We start from the raw sequence: 14,077 nt of genomic DNA on the forward strand, positions 1-14,077 counted from the left end.
AAAATTATTTTAAAAATTAAAAAAATAAAAATAAAATTATTTTAAAAGTATTTTAAAATTAAAAAATAAAAATAAAAATATATATTTATTATATTCGGGCCGGGCTAGGCTAGGCCCAGGCCAAAAAAGTGGTGCCTGAGGCCCAGCCCGTTTTTTAAACGTGCCTCATTTTTTTGCCCAAGCTCATATTTCGGGCCTATATTTTTACCCGAACCCTCCCATATTTCGAGCGGGCCGCCCGGCCCATGGACAGGTCTAGTTTTCAGTGACTGTTGTGACCGAAGATGGCATTCGCGTTTGCCACGACTAGAGAGTCTTGAAAGAGAGAAGAGTGAAAAAGAAAAAAAGAAAAGTAATGAAAGGGAAAAAATAATTAATAATTAAAAGAAAATAAAAAATAAAATTTACTCAAAAAATATTAGAAATAGTTGTTCAATTTATTAAAATTTTATCTAGTAAAAGGAAGAATTATAAATCTCCAAAATAATAGATAAGAATATTACAAATGAATTCATTGCGATACCCATTAAAGAAGTCGTTATCCATCCATGATTTGTGTACCCATAAATATTATTTTCTATTTAATTTTATCGATTTTATATATCATTTCGCTGTAAATAAATAATTTTATCATAGACTTATTGTGATCTTGAAATTATATAATAATAGAAACAGTAACCTTAGTTATCATCTCTATATCTAGATTACTTGTAAACTTTATTGGGTACGCCTTGTATACTGTTTTTGGACAACTTAATAATTAAGAAATTCATTCGAGGAATACGGATAACAACAATTACAAAATTCGATGCCACATTTTATCTCGTTGTTGCGCACTTAACAAGAGTTTAACAGTTTCATTACATGGTCCTAAGGATGCTCATTGCTTGATATATATTGATTTAACATGAATTTTTTTACTTTTTATTTTGTGAAATGGCATCTTCGACATTGAATCCAAATTTTTGTATTATAAAATATAGAATAAACTGTATTACAGATGTTTCAATTTTACTTACTTTTTCTTAATTAAATTAAAAAAATTACAAAATAATTTCTCTAACTATTTTTTTTTTCAATTTTGTTATAAAGTTTTCTTTTAATTTGGTTATTGAGAGTCAAAATATTAGATATAGATGTGAAAATATTCATGTAATAAGAACCAGAGAATTCCTATCCTCGCATGAATCATAATGAGTAGTGAGAAAGCCCCGTTTTTTTATTAGAAAAAAATACCAACGGTTAACCGTCTGTTTGTGACAACTCTGTTTCCCTCCAAAGGTAATGGCAATCCAAGGCAAGCCTCCTACTCTCTTCTCTCATCAGTTTCAAAGTTCCCTTTGTTCTCCCACTTCTTCTCTGTCACTTGTCAATGGTGGGTCTTTCAAGTCCAAGGCTCAACGAAAACCTCTCACTCTCAGACTTAGCCGCAGCACACCAAACGCCAATGACCCACAAGATGTAAACCTCTCCCCCCCCCCTCTACTCTTTCATACATTAGTGATGATTCAAACCATTAATTTGTGTGAAATATGATGTTGGGTTTTTGCAGGATTATCTGATTGATGCTCCTGTTTCAGCTGGTGATGGCTTTTCGTTTAGCGGAGGTACTTTCATATTTCAACTATTTTCCCCTTAAAACGTAATGCATTATTCGTCAACTTAATGATTGAATTGAAACGTGTCTGTTGTTGACAGGAAAATATTCAGATGGACCTAACCCATCTGATGAATGGTTTAAGCAAGGGAAATTTGTGAGTAATGCATGCCTATTGCCTGGATTTTAGTTACTAGAGGACCTAAATTATTCCCTTGGCTTTCTTTAGTTTACTTCAATTTCTCTTGGTAGGTTAAAGCTTATCCAGTGGGTGGCACTGGTGAGAAAGCTAAAGATCCAATTTTTGGACTAACCATGGGAGCTGGCTCTCAAGCTTCAGGTGATGTTTTCAGGTAATTACCTTTTTCTTTTTTTATTAGGATTATCTTCGATTGTTACATCTAAATGTTATTTTCCAATCGACGGGATAAGTTTAATATCGGTTTCCTTTTAGTGAGTTCAATATTTTATTCTCTTAGTATTGATTTTAGGTTTCAATGGCATGCAAGAAATTGAGGTCTCATCATTTGCAGGATTAAAACATGCTCTCTATCTATATATGATTTTATGAAATAGATGGTTTAGCGTGGAAAGTGGAAATGCTGATAATCCTACAGTTATTTTGATTCATGGTTTCCCATCACAGGTTAGTCCTTTTTGCCACAACACAATTATCAAAGTCATTACGAATTCAACGATCTTCTTCATAACTAGCTTTTCTTCTTTTCCTATTATGGCACTTGATCTATAGATGTGATGACTTAGTTTTGCTGGCAGGCATACTCTTACCGCAAAGTCCTTCCTGTTCTCTCCAAGAATTATCATGCTATAGCTTTTGATTGGCTAGGTAAGATAATAGGTTCATTGTGACTTGTATATATTGAGAAAAACCAAGTTCTTAATATCATTATAGCTTTTGGTCTTCTGAGACCTGTCAGGAACTGGGAAACAGGGTTTTCTTAAGTATAAAGGTCTGCTTAAGTATGTATTTATGGTAAGAGGCGATCCATATATTGTGACTTTTCAATATTACAATAGGGTTTTCTTGAGAATTTGTTTAGTTTTAGCCTAGAAATTGCTTCTAAAAGAGTTTGGTTTGGCTTAGAGACATGGCAACTATAGCATCTGGAATGAAAATCTTTGCTAATTTGCTTGCAATCTTAAAGGCATACTGGCATAAACATGCTAGTTTAAATTTTTGTGCCCTTCTTTTTCTTTCTTTTGGCTGATGTTTCTTCTTGATATAGATGAGCATATTTTTGGGTGCATGTACTTTACTTCATTAATCTGCAAATATTATATGTCATATGCAAGATTGTCTGCATTGGACCATTTTTTATGATATCTGAGAATACATAGATTTTGCATTGCTTACTAGTTTGAAATTTTCATTAAAGACCTGCATTTTGAAAGTTTGGACTTACAAAATGGATGACCTGGATATAGTTTTTTTATGTATTTTCTTTTGAAGATTGGTTTCCTTTTTATTTTCAGAATACATATCAATCAATAAAAACTTTAAATGAATCTAAGCGAATGCTAATGTTTTTCTTTCTTCATGCTGCGCGCATACTAAATCATACCTCTCTTGTTCAACAGGATTCGGATTTTCAGATAAGCCTCAACCCAGATATGGATTTGATTACACACTGAGTGGTTATTGCTTTGCATTCCTGGCAATTGAATCTACTTTCAACGAACTAAATTAAGAATATAAAATTAAAATAAACTAAGAATAAAGCTTATCTGCCTCCCTCTCAATTTTATTTTTCCTTTCGTCCCTGCAGAATATGTCTCAGCATTGGAGTCCTTTGTTAATGAAGTAGCCACCAATAAAGTTTCACTTGTTGTCCAAGTATGTTATCTTTCAGTATGTGTAGACAAGAAGACATGCAATTAACACTTGTAAATTACTGTGTGACATATAGCTTAACAGATTTTCGATCTTTTGTGTTCATTCAGGGCTACTTTTCACCAGTTGTTGCTAAATATGCCAGCAAGAATCAGGAAAAGCTTAATGATCTAATTCTCCTCAATCCTCCTGTATGAATGAGTCCTGAAGCTTTATTGTTAAGTTATTTTTTTTTGCTATGCTGCTAACTATTGTTCAATTAATGATTATATCCAGATAACCAATTTGGCTTATACCGGACAAATACTTTCTAACCTTGATTACTACAGCTAACAGCCAAACATGCCAACCTTCCTTCAACATTATCCATATTCAGCAACTTCTTGCTGGGTGAAATTTTTTCTCAGGTAAAGCATGATATCTACGGAATTTATTTGAAAATTTGTGCTTGCATCAGTTCATTTATAGGGATTAACAGATTGATTCCAAGAGATAATAGATAGCATTAAATTGTTAATGGTTTGTTATTTTTCCGAATAGGATCCTTTGAGGGCCAGCGATAAGGCACTAACGAGCTGCGGTCCATATGCAATGAAAGAGGATGATGCAATGGTTTATAGAAGACCTTATCTTACGTCTGGTTCATCCGGGTTTGCACTGAATGCAATTAGTAGGGCCATGAAAAAAGAGCTTAAGGTGGATTTATCATTTACTGTATATATATATTTGTCGTACTTCTGTTTTAATCAGATCAAATATCATGAATTAAACTTTGAGTTTCCACGTTCCCTCTTTCTTGAGGAAATCCTCTACCATAGTACTATGCTTATACTGTATTTCCTTATTCATTTATATAGCATAATGCTGAAGGTGCAATGGCAAAATTCTTCTGGTTTCTTACTTGACAGGCATATGTGGAAGCTACGAAAGTAATTCTTATGGATAAAAATTGGAAAGTTCGAACTACAGTGTGTTGGGGCCAGAGAGACCGTTGGTTGAACTACGATGAAGTGGAAGATTTCTGCAAAAATTCAAACCATAAACTGATTGAGCTTCCAATGGTACCAATATGTCATGCATTTAAATGTCATCTTTTAACTAAAATTCCAGTTTAACCTTTGATGCAGCTGTATGTTTGTGAGGTCTCACCTGCAGAAATCAAAATAAATTAAGAATTTGCCTCTGCAGAGTATTTGTGATGCTGTTAGGGAAATCCACCTAATTTCCACCTCTAAAACTAAAATAAAAGTAGAACTCGAATGATCATTCCTCCCCATCATACTTGTATATTTAACTATTCAGTTTATGAGTTGGATCATGCATCTTTACCAGCAGTTCTGCCATAAAAAATGGTTGGGCCATGGGATCTTAACCAACATAGCTGGTTTGCTTCCTGCAGGCAGGACATCATGTGCAGGAAGATAGTGGGGAAGAACTTGGAGGTATCATTTCCGGACTTATCAGCCGAAGGATCGTAACATGATAAGTTCCAATTGTTTTAGAGCTAGTTAACTACTAGTAAACATTAATTCTTATATCATTCACTATAGCTTTTTTTTTTCTTATGGCTTATGCATTTTGAAGCTTGCATCGCAAGCAAGACATAAATGAACTGTGTTCACATTCTTGTGACAGAGAAATTATGATTGGAATTGGAACTGGAACTGGTCTCACCAAAAATTCAGAATTGAAAAAGGATAAGGCAACTGAAGTTTGATTTATTGTATATAGTTAATATTCATTTTTCCTATATCCAGTATGACTAATTGGTACTTCAAAAAAAATAACAAGTTGAAAGGGTTTGCTACAATAAGAAGCTTTAACAGTTCCTGGGTATGAAAAATTGCTAAAATTCCGCGTATCTATAGTTCAAGACAAGTATTCCGCAGATGCTTTGAAGTCTACTTCTTCCTATTGTATTCCTTGTTTTGAAAATGCCGTATTCGTGACCCTTTACATGCCCTTCAAGAACCAAATATTTCCTCTGACCCATGTCTTTATGTGAGCATTACTTCTGTTTTTTTGTCGATTGTTCAAACGGATCAGACCAGCAATTATCTTGGTTTACGGCTCTCTTCCATCTGCTTTTGAAGATCTCTAATTCAATGTAGGATTGCTTTTTAACCTGTAAAAATGGAATTTTATACACAATCCAACGGTGAATTTGCCAATAGGTCTGGCTATAACTAGCCGAGTGAAATAAGCTTCAACATTGCATAAAAGATTAAGTTCAAGGTTTACCTCAGATCTTCCACCAGACTCACTGGAAGGTGATGATACCTGCAAATGGAGAAATCATTAAAGAACAAATAACTAGCAGAGATAAGGAATTGGATGGTCAACCTTGGGGAACGTATACCGTTGTCACTAGAAGTTTTTAAGGTCATGAAACTTAATTCAAGCCAAGTACAAAAGCAAAACCCGAGGCTCAGGTTGTGCATGGTTTGACTTGTGAACGAGAACTGAATTAAGTTTGGTCAGAATAGCTGAAAATGGTATATACTAGCCATAGATAGAGTGCTATCATCAACCCGTAAAAGATGCAGAGATCAAGTGATCAGAAAACTCATGGCTGATAGTCTCTCTTTAACCCTATAATGCACAATCAAGGTCAAGGTTCAACCTTGATCCCCCCCCCCCGGGCTTGTCCATACGTACTGAATTAAAAAATGTATAAAGAAGGAAGGCTTTGGAAAGCTTTAGAATCATCTTCGGATTAAATTGAGGCACAACCAAACAGAATTTAAGCTTTCTAAGCACTTCTAATTGATTGATCGAATTGAGGAAGAGATTTTATAAGGTGGTATTAATTAAGAAGCTCTTACCTTGTTTTCTGCTGAGCCTCCAAGCGTGGGAAGAGCATCATGAATAAGGTACTCAGAATCGACAATTCCAATTTTTTGGGTCCGATCACCCTGTCAAATAAAGCATAGTAAGAAATATGTTGAAAATACGAGATAGGAACGTTTAATTCTCTTTAGGTATAGAAGTTTGCCTGTGCACAGTAACCAAGCTGAAAGTCCAATCCCCATCCAAAAACCAGATCACTCTGATACAACCAAAAAAAAAAAAAAAAGAATGAGATTAAGGACAAATTAATGACTGAGCTTTAATTGAAACAATATGGACATGTTAGATGGACATTTAAATAATTTAGAAGTTTATTATGTTAGGAAAAATGATATCACTAGTGGTAGGATCTTAAGCTGCATTGATTCTTTCTAACAAGAAATACTCCATCTTCAACCTTATTATTAGAAAATTAAAATAGATAAACATCCTGGCTATCCCTACTCTATCTTTCATTTTAGCCACTGACAATAATAACCTATGTTACTCGGACTTAGATGTGAGTGTTAGATATGGTATGTTCAATTTTTTAAAAGTTTTTCCATTTGTTTGGAGTGTCCTTGGACGTTGTCCATTTATGCATTATGCATTAATACTTAAAGAAAAATGAAGAATTTGAATAACATAATTAATAACATAGCTATTAAAGAATAAAATAGTAATGATTTTTTATTGGATTCCAAATCAACCTTCAACATGTTTTATTAGTATTACATTCTAGTTTGGATAATATACCTGAATCATATGCCATGAACAGCGCCAAGATGCTCTGGAGAAAACAGGCGCCATCATTTCTACAAATCTGTAATACGCAATATTCTCTTTCGTTACTCCATATGAACAGATAATTAAATCACATGTCCAGAAACAATTCAGAAGAAACTATAAGCTAAGGAAATATGCACATGTAACAACTTATGGTATTGTGAACTACGAACAGAAAAAGTTGGGCAAATTTATATTACCCTGTGCAAGGAGGACCAGTGTTGTTTTCGTTACACTTTGTCCTACCAATCACCTTGTACGTCCTCCTGCCGAATATAGACATGTTACAAATGGGTGCAAATAAATTTACTTTGACTAAAATCAAGGGATAAAATGATGATGAGCTTCTGGAAATTCTTGAGAATAAATGTACAGTTATTACTAGGATAAATCCACCAAGCTCTATATGTTCAATCAACTGATGATAAATGTATTAAAAATTTATCACGAGACAAACATTTCGTTCATTCCTGAACATGATTTTAGGAAGAGAGAAAACCTGTGTACTGTAGAATTTTTGTCCCTTGCTGTAATTGGATGATGCAGCTCTGACTTCTCGGGATCAAGTGCCGGCTGAGATATTTCAAGCCCTTCCTTTTTAATTATTGAAAGATATCTGTATTTAAGTAATGAAGAGGAGAGAATCAATTTTTGAATGGCTCTGAAGTAAATCACCAGCTCCAGTTCCTACTTCAGTTTCTTACAATTATATTCAGTTGTTCTGTAAGCACTGTGCTTTATACAAGCATGCAAAAGATTGTGAATTAGTACTAAGTTAAATGTGAGAAAGGAAGACTTGCACAATGAACCTTTTAGCATTAAAGTGGTCAACTCCAAGGTCTTCATCCCAAAGGAAGATGTAGCCATACTCCGAAACAATATCCGGATGTAAGAAGCGCTTTGCAAACCACCTAATTAGTGAGAGTAGGTCATACAATACCAAGTTACTTTGAACTGAATACACATGTATAAAAGGGTTTTTTATTATTATTATCAAATAGCTAATGACCAGTTACCACTTGGTTTGATTGACAGCAGACACGTGTATAGCACGGTCATTCCACTCTAAGTCCTTCCACTGATCCACAATGCCATCGTAATGGAAAAGCATCACGACGAAATCACTCTCTAGAAACTGTGACATAGAATAAAAGGAGCAAAAAAAGAAATAAATAAAAATAATTAACATAAATGAAGCAAAAGAATGGAATTTAACATTAATCTAAATGATTACATAAAAATAAAGTTAGTCCTTTCACCTTCTTGACCATCTTGTTGACATTTTCTTTTTGCTTTATTCCGACTGCGATGGCTAACAAGTTCATTGACAACTTTGGCTTCTAAACAAAAGTAAAAGAGAACAGATTAATGAAATAGCTATATGCCAAATGTCCATTAAAATCAACTCAACATATTAAAACTCGAAAGTATAAAAATACAAATTACTACTATAGGAACTGCACTTATAGTCACATTTATGATTTAACAATAGTCAATATAAATTTGAAAAGGATAACTAATTACAAACATAAGCTTAGCCCCAACCGTTAAAGAGCATAAGTCAGCCACATAGCACTAAAGAATCTAAGAGTTTATCACATATTGACCAGAAAACCAAGCCTGATCCATATTCTCAAGGTTTTACCCTTGGTAGTGATAGCAGTTGGCAACTGCCGCCTCTTGTAAAATTAAAATGCCTGAGAGATTCCAGACAAAAAGAAATGATGAAGGTTGAAGCCGCACATCGAAGTAGCAAAATGGAGGTCAGACTTTAGTAAGACAAAGTAGTTTAATTGTGGCAACATAGTCATAAAAACTAAGCAGTGTACATAATGTTATGTCGTTATATCAATTATAAAAGAAAAAAATGCAAATCTAAATGCCACTAACCAGAATAAACTATATAGTCAAATATGAAACACAAAAGATAATATGATTATCAGTTAATACAATCTCGAAAAAGTGTTAGCACTTTATGCAGCTATAATGATTTAGACAACAAACTGAAAAACAGGAAAAATGGTAGTCCACTTAGCAGTAATTCAGGAATGCGAAACTTCCAAAGGATCAAAAATGCCGTTGAATATTAGCAACAAAATTGCTTACCTTCTTATTCTGTGCACCCCATAGTGGCCGCATTTCCAAGTCAGATGTTTCAGAAATGATTCCTCTAGGTAATGCTTCACTTCCATAAGCCCTGCACTGAGTCTAAGCACAAGTAACACAGAGAAAAGGACAGAAAAGGAATAGTTAGGAGAATATGTGTTTTCATGCAGTGTGGAACATACATAATGTAACATATACCAAACAAACCTCGCACATCTTAGATCTTGAGTACTGCAAAACCATAACTGACCCCCATCCTAGAATTTTCTGCACAGACAAGGCCCCAGATCACACATTATGTACTTCACTTCGGGAAATATAATTCAGTTCATTTGCATGGAAGAGTCTTGGAGTTTTTATATTCCTTATGTTAAAGAATTGGATTGAAAACTATCCTAGGTACATTAGCATGCACGAATTACAAAAAGAAAATTATATAAACACAAAAGACAAAAAGAAGAAATCCCCAGTCCCCACTTTGTTATAAAAAGAAATATAAACACGAGTTTTATATTTCAGGTTTAAGATTGTTTTCAACTTTACTCAATCAGCTTTGACGTGAATACCTCTTTATAGTCTGTGATTATAAATGCACTTCCAATGAAGAAGGCAGCAGATAGCAAAAGAATCATGGGGAGGAAGCAGTGAGTAAATAATCTCTGCCTTTTAGGTTCTGTCTTTGTAGATATCTGAGAGCAAAAGGAAACAAAAAGGATAAGACAGGATAATGTACCAAAGAACTTTCAATCCAGAAAATATATTTACTATTGAAAGCAGCAATCTGAAATGAGATATATATATATGTATGTATATATTTGCCTTCTTGACAGTAACGCAGGCTTACAAAGTACAGCTAAAAAAAGCAACACAACTTTTGCATGCCAACACTAAGAAGTCCAACTCCTAAACTAACACTAGGGTAACAATTAATCCAACCACAATCTAAGGGAATGGAAAAGTTTGTCAATGCAGGTAGCTAGTGTGATGCGTTGTAAAATTCCTCAACAGGCTTTCAGACTGTTTGGTGTATCCACTTATCAGATCAAACTTTTGACTGACTGGATCATTCAGCTCTAACTCTAATGCATAGTATAACTTAAAACTCATAAAGCACAATGCTTTTCTGAAAAATACAAGAGTGGAATTCCAGAAAGCAAAATCATCTTCCTCCCTGCAATTCTAGAGTAAACCGTGCTCTTAACATGAATTACACGGAGTAACAATATGTTACAAACAGTGTAACGAGGGATTTTTTGACCATATGATATCACTACAAACCAAAACAGGCAAACCTCTATTCATCAACTTTAAGAACACAGCAACAATAAGTTAATTACTTGGCATACTCTTATTCCAGTCATTCACAGGATCCAATCCTATCCTTAAACCAACCAAAGCATGTAAGGTTCACCTTCATTTCCAAATCAGTAAACCCTTTTTTCTTTCTTTAAACTGAGGAGCTAGGACGAAATTAACTCGATCAATAATATGCAACTTGTGATCAATCATAAAATAAACAGTAGGCTAACAACCCCTACTCAACGCTTCCATTAAAAGAGAACAGAAAACAGAACCAAACCCACAAAACCATACTCCCAACATCATTTCCAAAGCCAATGAGCAAAACCCCAGAACAATTTTCCATGATTTCTCTAAAAATAATGTTCTTTTAAAAAAAAAATTCAAAACTGAGAATCCCAACAAACAAGATAATAACCTTTCATAGCACAAACATGAGGCAGAAAAAACAAAGCGAGCAAGAGAGAAGCTTACAGAAGTTGACATCCTCCTCTTCATCTTGATTTTCCATTCAATGGGATCGGGCTATGGTATATTTGTGGGCGAAAAACGTGCAGCGCTAAGCTGAATATTAGCTTTAAAAGTTACTTAGGACTACAAAAAGTGTTACTTTATTATTATTATTTTTAATTTTACTATGGTTTTACGTTTTATTATTTTAAACTAACAAAGTCCCAAAAACGTGCTCTTTGAGTTAGAAACACACACACCCGCCATTTCTCACGCCGACGATTCTTTTCCATGCTTTCTTTGGAAGGGAAAGAAATTCTTAACCATAGATTCGTACCTTTCGGCATTTCGCCATTCAATCCGGCCTAAAGTAAAATTATAATAACAAAATAGTTAAAATCTTCTATTAGTCCCTGTACTTCTTCAAAATTAGAAATTTAATCCCTATATTTTAAAAGCTATTTTTTAAATTAAAATTCTAATACAATCATTTCCGTTTGTGGTTATTTAATAAATTCCAGACTCCCTAAAATTGTGGTTATTGGCGTAGCAAACGGCAAAAACGGAGGTAACATGGCAAGGGCTTGAAGGAATAAAATTTAAATGCTTTACGTTTTAGAATAAAAATGGAAAGGTGTTGAAAGAAGATAAGAAATAAAAAGAGAAAGTAGAAAAAAATATATTCAAATAGGGAAAGAAGAATCTAGGAAAAAGGGAAAAAAATTAGAGTTAGAAATTGGAATGGGTTGACTTTTTTTTTTTCTGAAAACAATGGGTGGACCCATTTTAAATGCCCAAAATCTTGTGAAGTTAAAGGTATAATTCTATTTCAGCCTTTTTATCTTTAGTTATTTACATTTTAGTCCTCGTTATTTAATTACTTTGTTCTTAGGTAATGTATTATTAGTAGTAGTATTAATTTTGTTATTATTATTATTATTATGTGGCGTGAGGCTGTAAATAAAATAGTTTAATGTTTTCTTCACATTTAATACCGTCTCATATTGCTGTGATATTCTGAAAATGTAAAATGCAAAGCTATATTGTTTCCGTTTAAAATTATTCTTATATTATATGCAAACTTGTAATAATTAATTTATAGAATATTTATGTTTTAATGAAATGATGAAATATTATGCCCATTGAGTTTTAATTGATTGATATTAACATTGTTTTCAAGTGAGAAATATGTGGGTTGGGGAGGATTATGTGTAATTTTAGACATTGTATCAAAAGAATAGATATGATAAAAACCTATAACGAGATTAGTGTTCAAAAAAAGTTGTAATATTGTTTCCTATTAAAATTAAGCGTAATAACTTATTTGTCCCTCTAACTTATTAAAAAAGTCATTTTAGTCCTTTATTTAATTATTTTTTAGTCCTTCAACTTACATTATTTATCAAATCACTCCAAAATTGATAAAAATTTTAATATTTATTAATTTTGTTGACATGGCATAATGTGAATGTCATGTCTGCAATTAATTAATCTTTTAATATATTAACAAATATTAATTTTTATCATTTTAAGAAATTTGATAAATAATACAAGTTTAATAATTAAAAGAGACGAAAATTAAATGGTAAGCTAAAATAATTTATTTTATTTAGAATTAAAGAGAAAAAATCATTATTCCTTAAAATTATTTTATTGCCATAAATTACCATTGTCGAGGGAAATTACTTGTAACGAATTAACTAATGGAAAGTTTATAATGATCTGCTAATAATTTATTGCTGACACGTGGGTAATGTATGAAACGTAAAATGTGCCGCCAAATCTGTTCCGCCAAATCTATTTATTGGTGGAATCCATAGATCTAATCTATATGTAACATACTTCTTGACAGATAAATAATTATATTATCTTAACATTGTTTTTTACTGTAAACGCACAAAAGATGTCATATATTTTTTATATTTTCTTTTTTATGTTGCGTGATATCTTATTGATTTTTTTTTATTTCACAATAATATCATATTTAGATGGTAAATTTGAAGGAAATATCGGTTTTAGAAAAATATTTAAGGTTTTAGATCTATTTTTCAATATTTTAAAAAATAAATCGATTTTAAAAAGAGAAACAGAAAAAGGCATCTTATAGGAAGCGTTTTCTGCTGATATTGAAACACTTCCTACAAGATACATTTTTTGTTTCTAAAAAAAATTGTGTTGGTATTGAAAATTTGGGGAGAAAGATTTATTTGTGTTTGTGCTTGTATTTGAGGTAGACATTCTGATAGTTTTACTGTATGTTTGAGTTAATGGTGATGCGATGACGCTCGGAGACCTATACATTTCATCTATCATGTGGGGATGAAACCATCACCTTAGAAGCTCATCACATTTCAACTCAGGCTCCCAGTTCACGGTGGTTATATGGTCACATGTTGAAGTATAACTAGGGCTCCCAGTTGACGGCGATTTTGCGGTCACAAGTTGAAGTATAACTCGGGACCCTAGTTGACAGTGACTTTGCGGTCACGGGTTCAAGTTTCATGATACCAATAGAGGATGATTTATAAACCACAAACATAAGTTTGAGACCATAATTATAGGGAAAAACAAAGGGGTTTTCCAGTATAATCAATTTATTCTTTTTCTCCATCTTCACTGAAGCAGTATCATTAACCTAATTTTTCGAAAGTTGTGACAGAGTTGGGAGCAAGAGGACTTTCAGGGAGAGTGACTATGGTAATGGAGAGAAAGTTAAAATGCGTTTTCAGTTGAGGTGGCAGCATATTCATATGGAAAAACTCTAAGGCTTCCCGCTATAATCGGTCTAATTTTTTTCTCTATTTCCAGGCAACCGGTACCTTTAACCTTCCTTCTTTTTCGAAGGTCGGCGCTGTCGTAGATACAATAGCACTCTCAGGCGGGGAGCGACTGTTGCAATGCAATAAAGATGATGCTCCTTTTGAGGCGACGATGGTTGTTGTTATTACACAACCCATTAAAAACTACAATCACTGTCGCGCCAACCAGAGTTTGACCTCTACTGTGCCGGAACATCCACCTAAGAGTCCTCTTGTGTCCACCTCGGTGTCAGCTTTCAGACAAGAATGAAAGGTTAAAGATATCGGTTGCTTGGAAATAGAGAAAAAAATTACATTAATTACACCAGAAGTTCCCAGGGTTTTTCCGTACGATTATGG

The 14,077-nt window shown here is 33.4% G+C and overlaps 2 protein-coding genes across 2 annotated transcripts; one reads left to right on the plus strand and one right to left on the minus strand.

Annotated features, from left to right (window-relative positions):
- The first annotated feature begins 1,180 nt into the window (after positions 1–1,180).
- Positions 1,181–5,170, plus strand: LOC105803357 (uncharacterized). Its single transcript, XM_012635489.2, has 13 exons — positions 1,181–1,461; positions 1,553–1,607; positions 1,699–1,754; positions 1,850–1,950; positions 2,174–2,243; positions 2,375–2,444; positions 3,197–3,253; positions 3,385–3,452; positions 3,560–3,640; positions 3,779–3,856; positions 3,990–4,145; positions 4,358–4,510; positions 4,849–5,170. Exons 1-13 carry the CDS (start codon positions 1,285–1,287, stop codon positions 4,930–4,932), a joined length of 1,206 nt encoding a protein of 401 aa, XP_012490943.1. The 5' UTR covers positions 1,181–1,284; the 3' UTR covers positions 4,933–5,170.
- Positions 5,137–11,200, minus strand: LOC105803358 (uncharacterized). Its single transcript, XM_012635490.2, has 14 exons — positions 10,944–11,200; positions 9,737–9,859; positions 9,378–9,437; positions 9,171–9,272; positions 8,324–8,404; positions 8,081–8,199; positions 7,874–7,975; positions 7,564–7,680; positions 7,265–7,330; positions 7,035–7,101; positions 6,445–6,498; positions 6,275–6,364; positions 5,691–5,729; positions 5,137–5,574 (listed from the first exon to the last, which is right to left on the minus strand). The coding sequence occupies exons 1-14, from the start codon at positions 10,965–10,967 to the stop codon at positions 5,458–5,460; spliced, it is 1,161 nt and encodes a 386-aa protein (XP_012490944.1). The 5' UTR covers positions 10,968–11,200; the 3' UTR covers positions 5,137–5,457.
- Positions 11,201–14,077: the final 2,877 nt, after the last annotated feature.

Source organism: Gossypium raimondii, chromosome 11 (assembly GCF_025698545.1).
Source record: "Gossypium raimondii isolate GPD5lz chromosome 11, ASM2569854v1, whole genome shotgun sequence".
Classification (NCBI taxonomy): domain Eukaryota; kingdom Viridiplantae; phylum Streptophyta; class Magnoliopsida; order Malvales; family Malvaceae; genus Gossypium; species Gossypium raimondii.

What these genes read in the sequence shown, in the direction of transcription:
- LOC105803358 (XM_012635490.2), bottom strand. Translation starts at nt 10,967, where the DNA reads ATGAAGAGGAGGATGTCAACTTCT. An exon ending in TAATCACAGACTATAAAGAG is followed by an intron (nt 9,438 to 9,736) that starts GTATTCACGTCA and finishes TTGTCTGTGCAG; the next exon opens with AAAATTCTAGGATGGGGGTC. An exon ending in GGGGTGCACAGAATAAGAAG is followed by an intron (nt 8,405 to 9,170) that starts GTAAGCAATTTT and finishes ACTTTTGTTTAG; the next exon opens with AAGCCAAAGTTGTCAATGAA.
- LOC105803357 (XM_012635489.2), top strand. Translation starts at nt 1,285, where the DNA reads ATGGCAATCCAAGGCAAGCCTCCTACTCTCTTCTCTCATCAGTTTCAA. An exon ending in TATAGCTTTTGATTGGCTAG is followed by an intron (nt 2,445 to 3,196) that starts GTAAGATAATAG and finishes CTTGTTCAACAG; the next exon opens with GATTCGGATTTTCAGATAAG. An exon ending in AACTGATTGAGCTTCCAATG is followed by an intron (nt 4,511 to 4,848) that starts GTACCAATATGT and finishes TGCTTCCTGCAG; the next exon opens with GCAGGACATCATGTGCAGGA.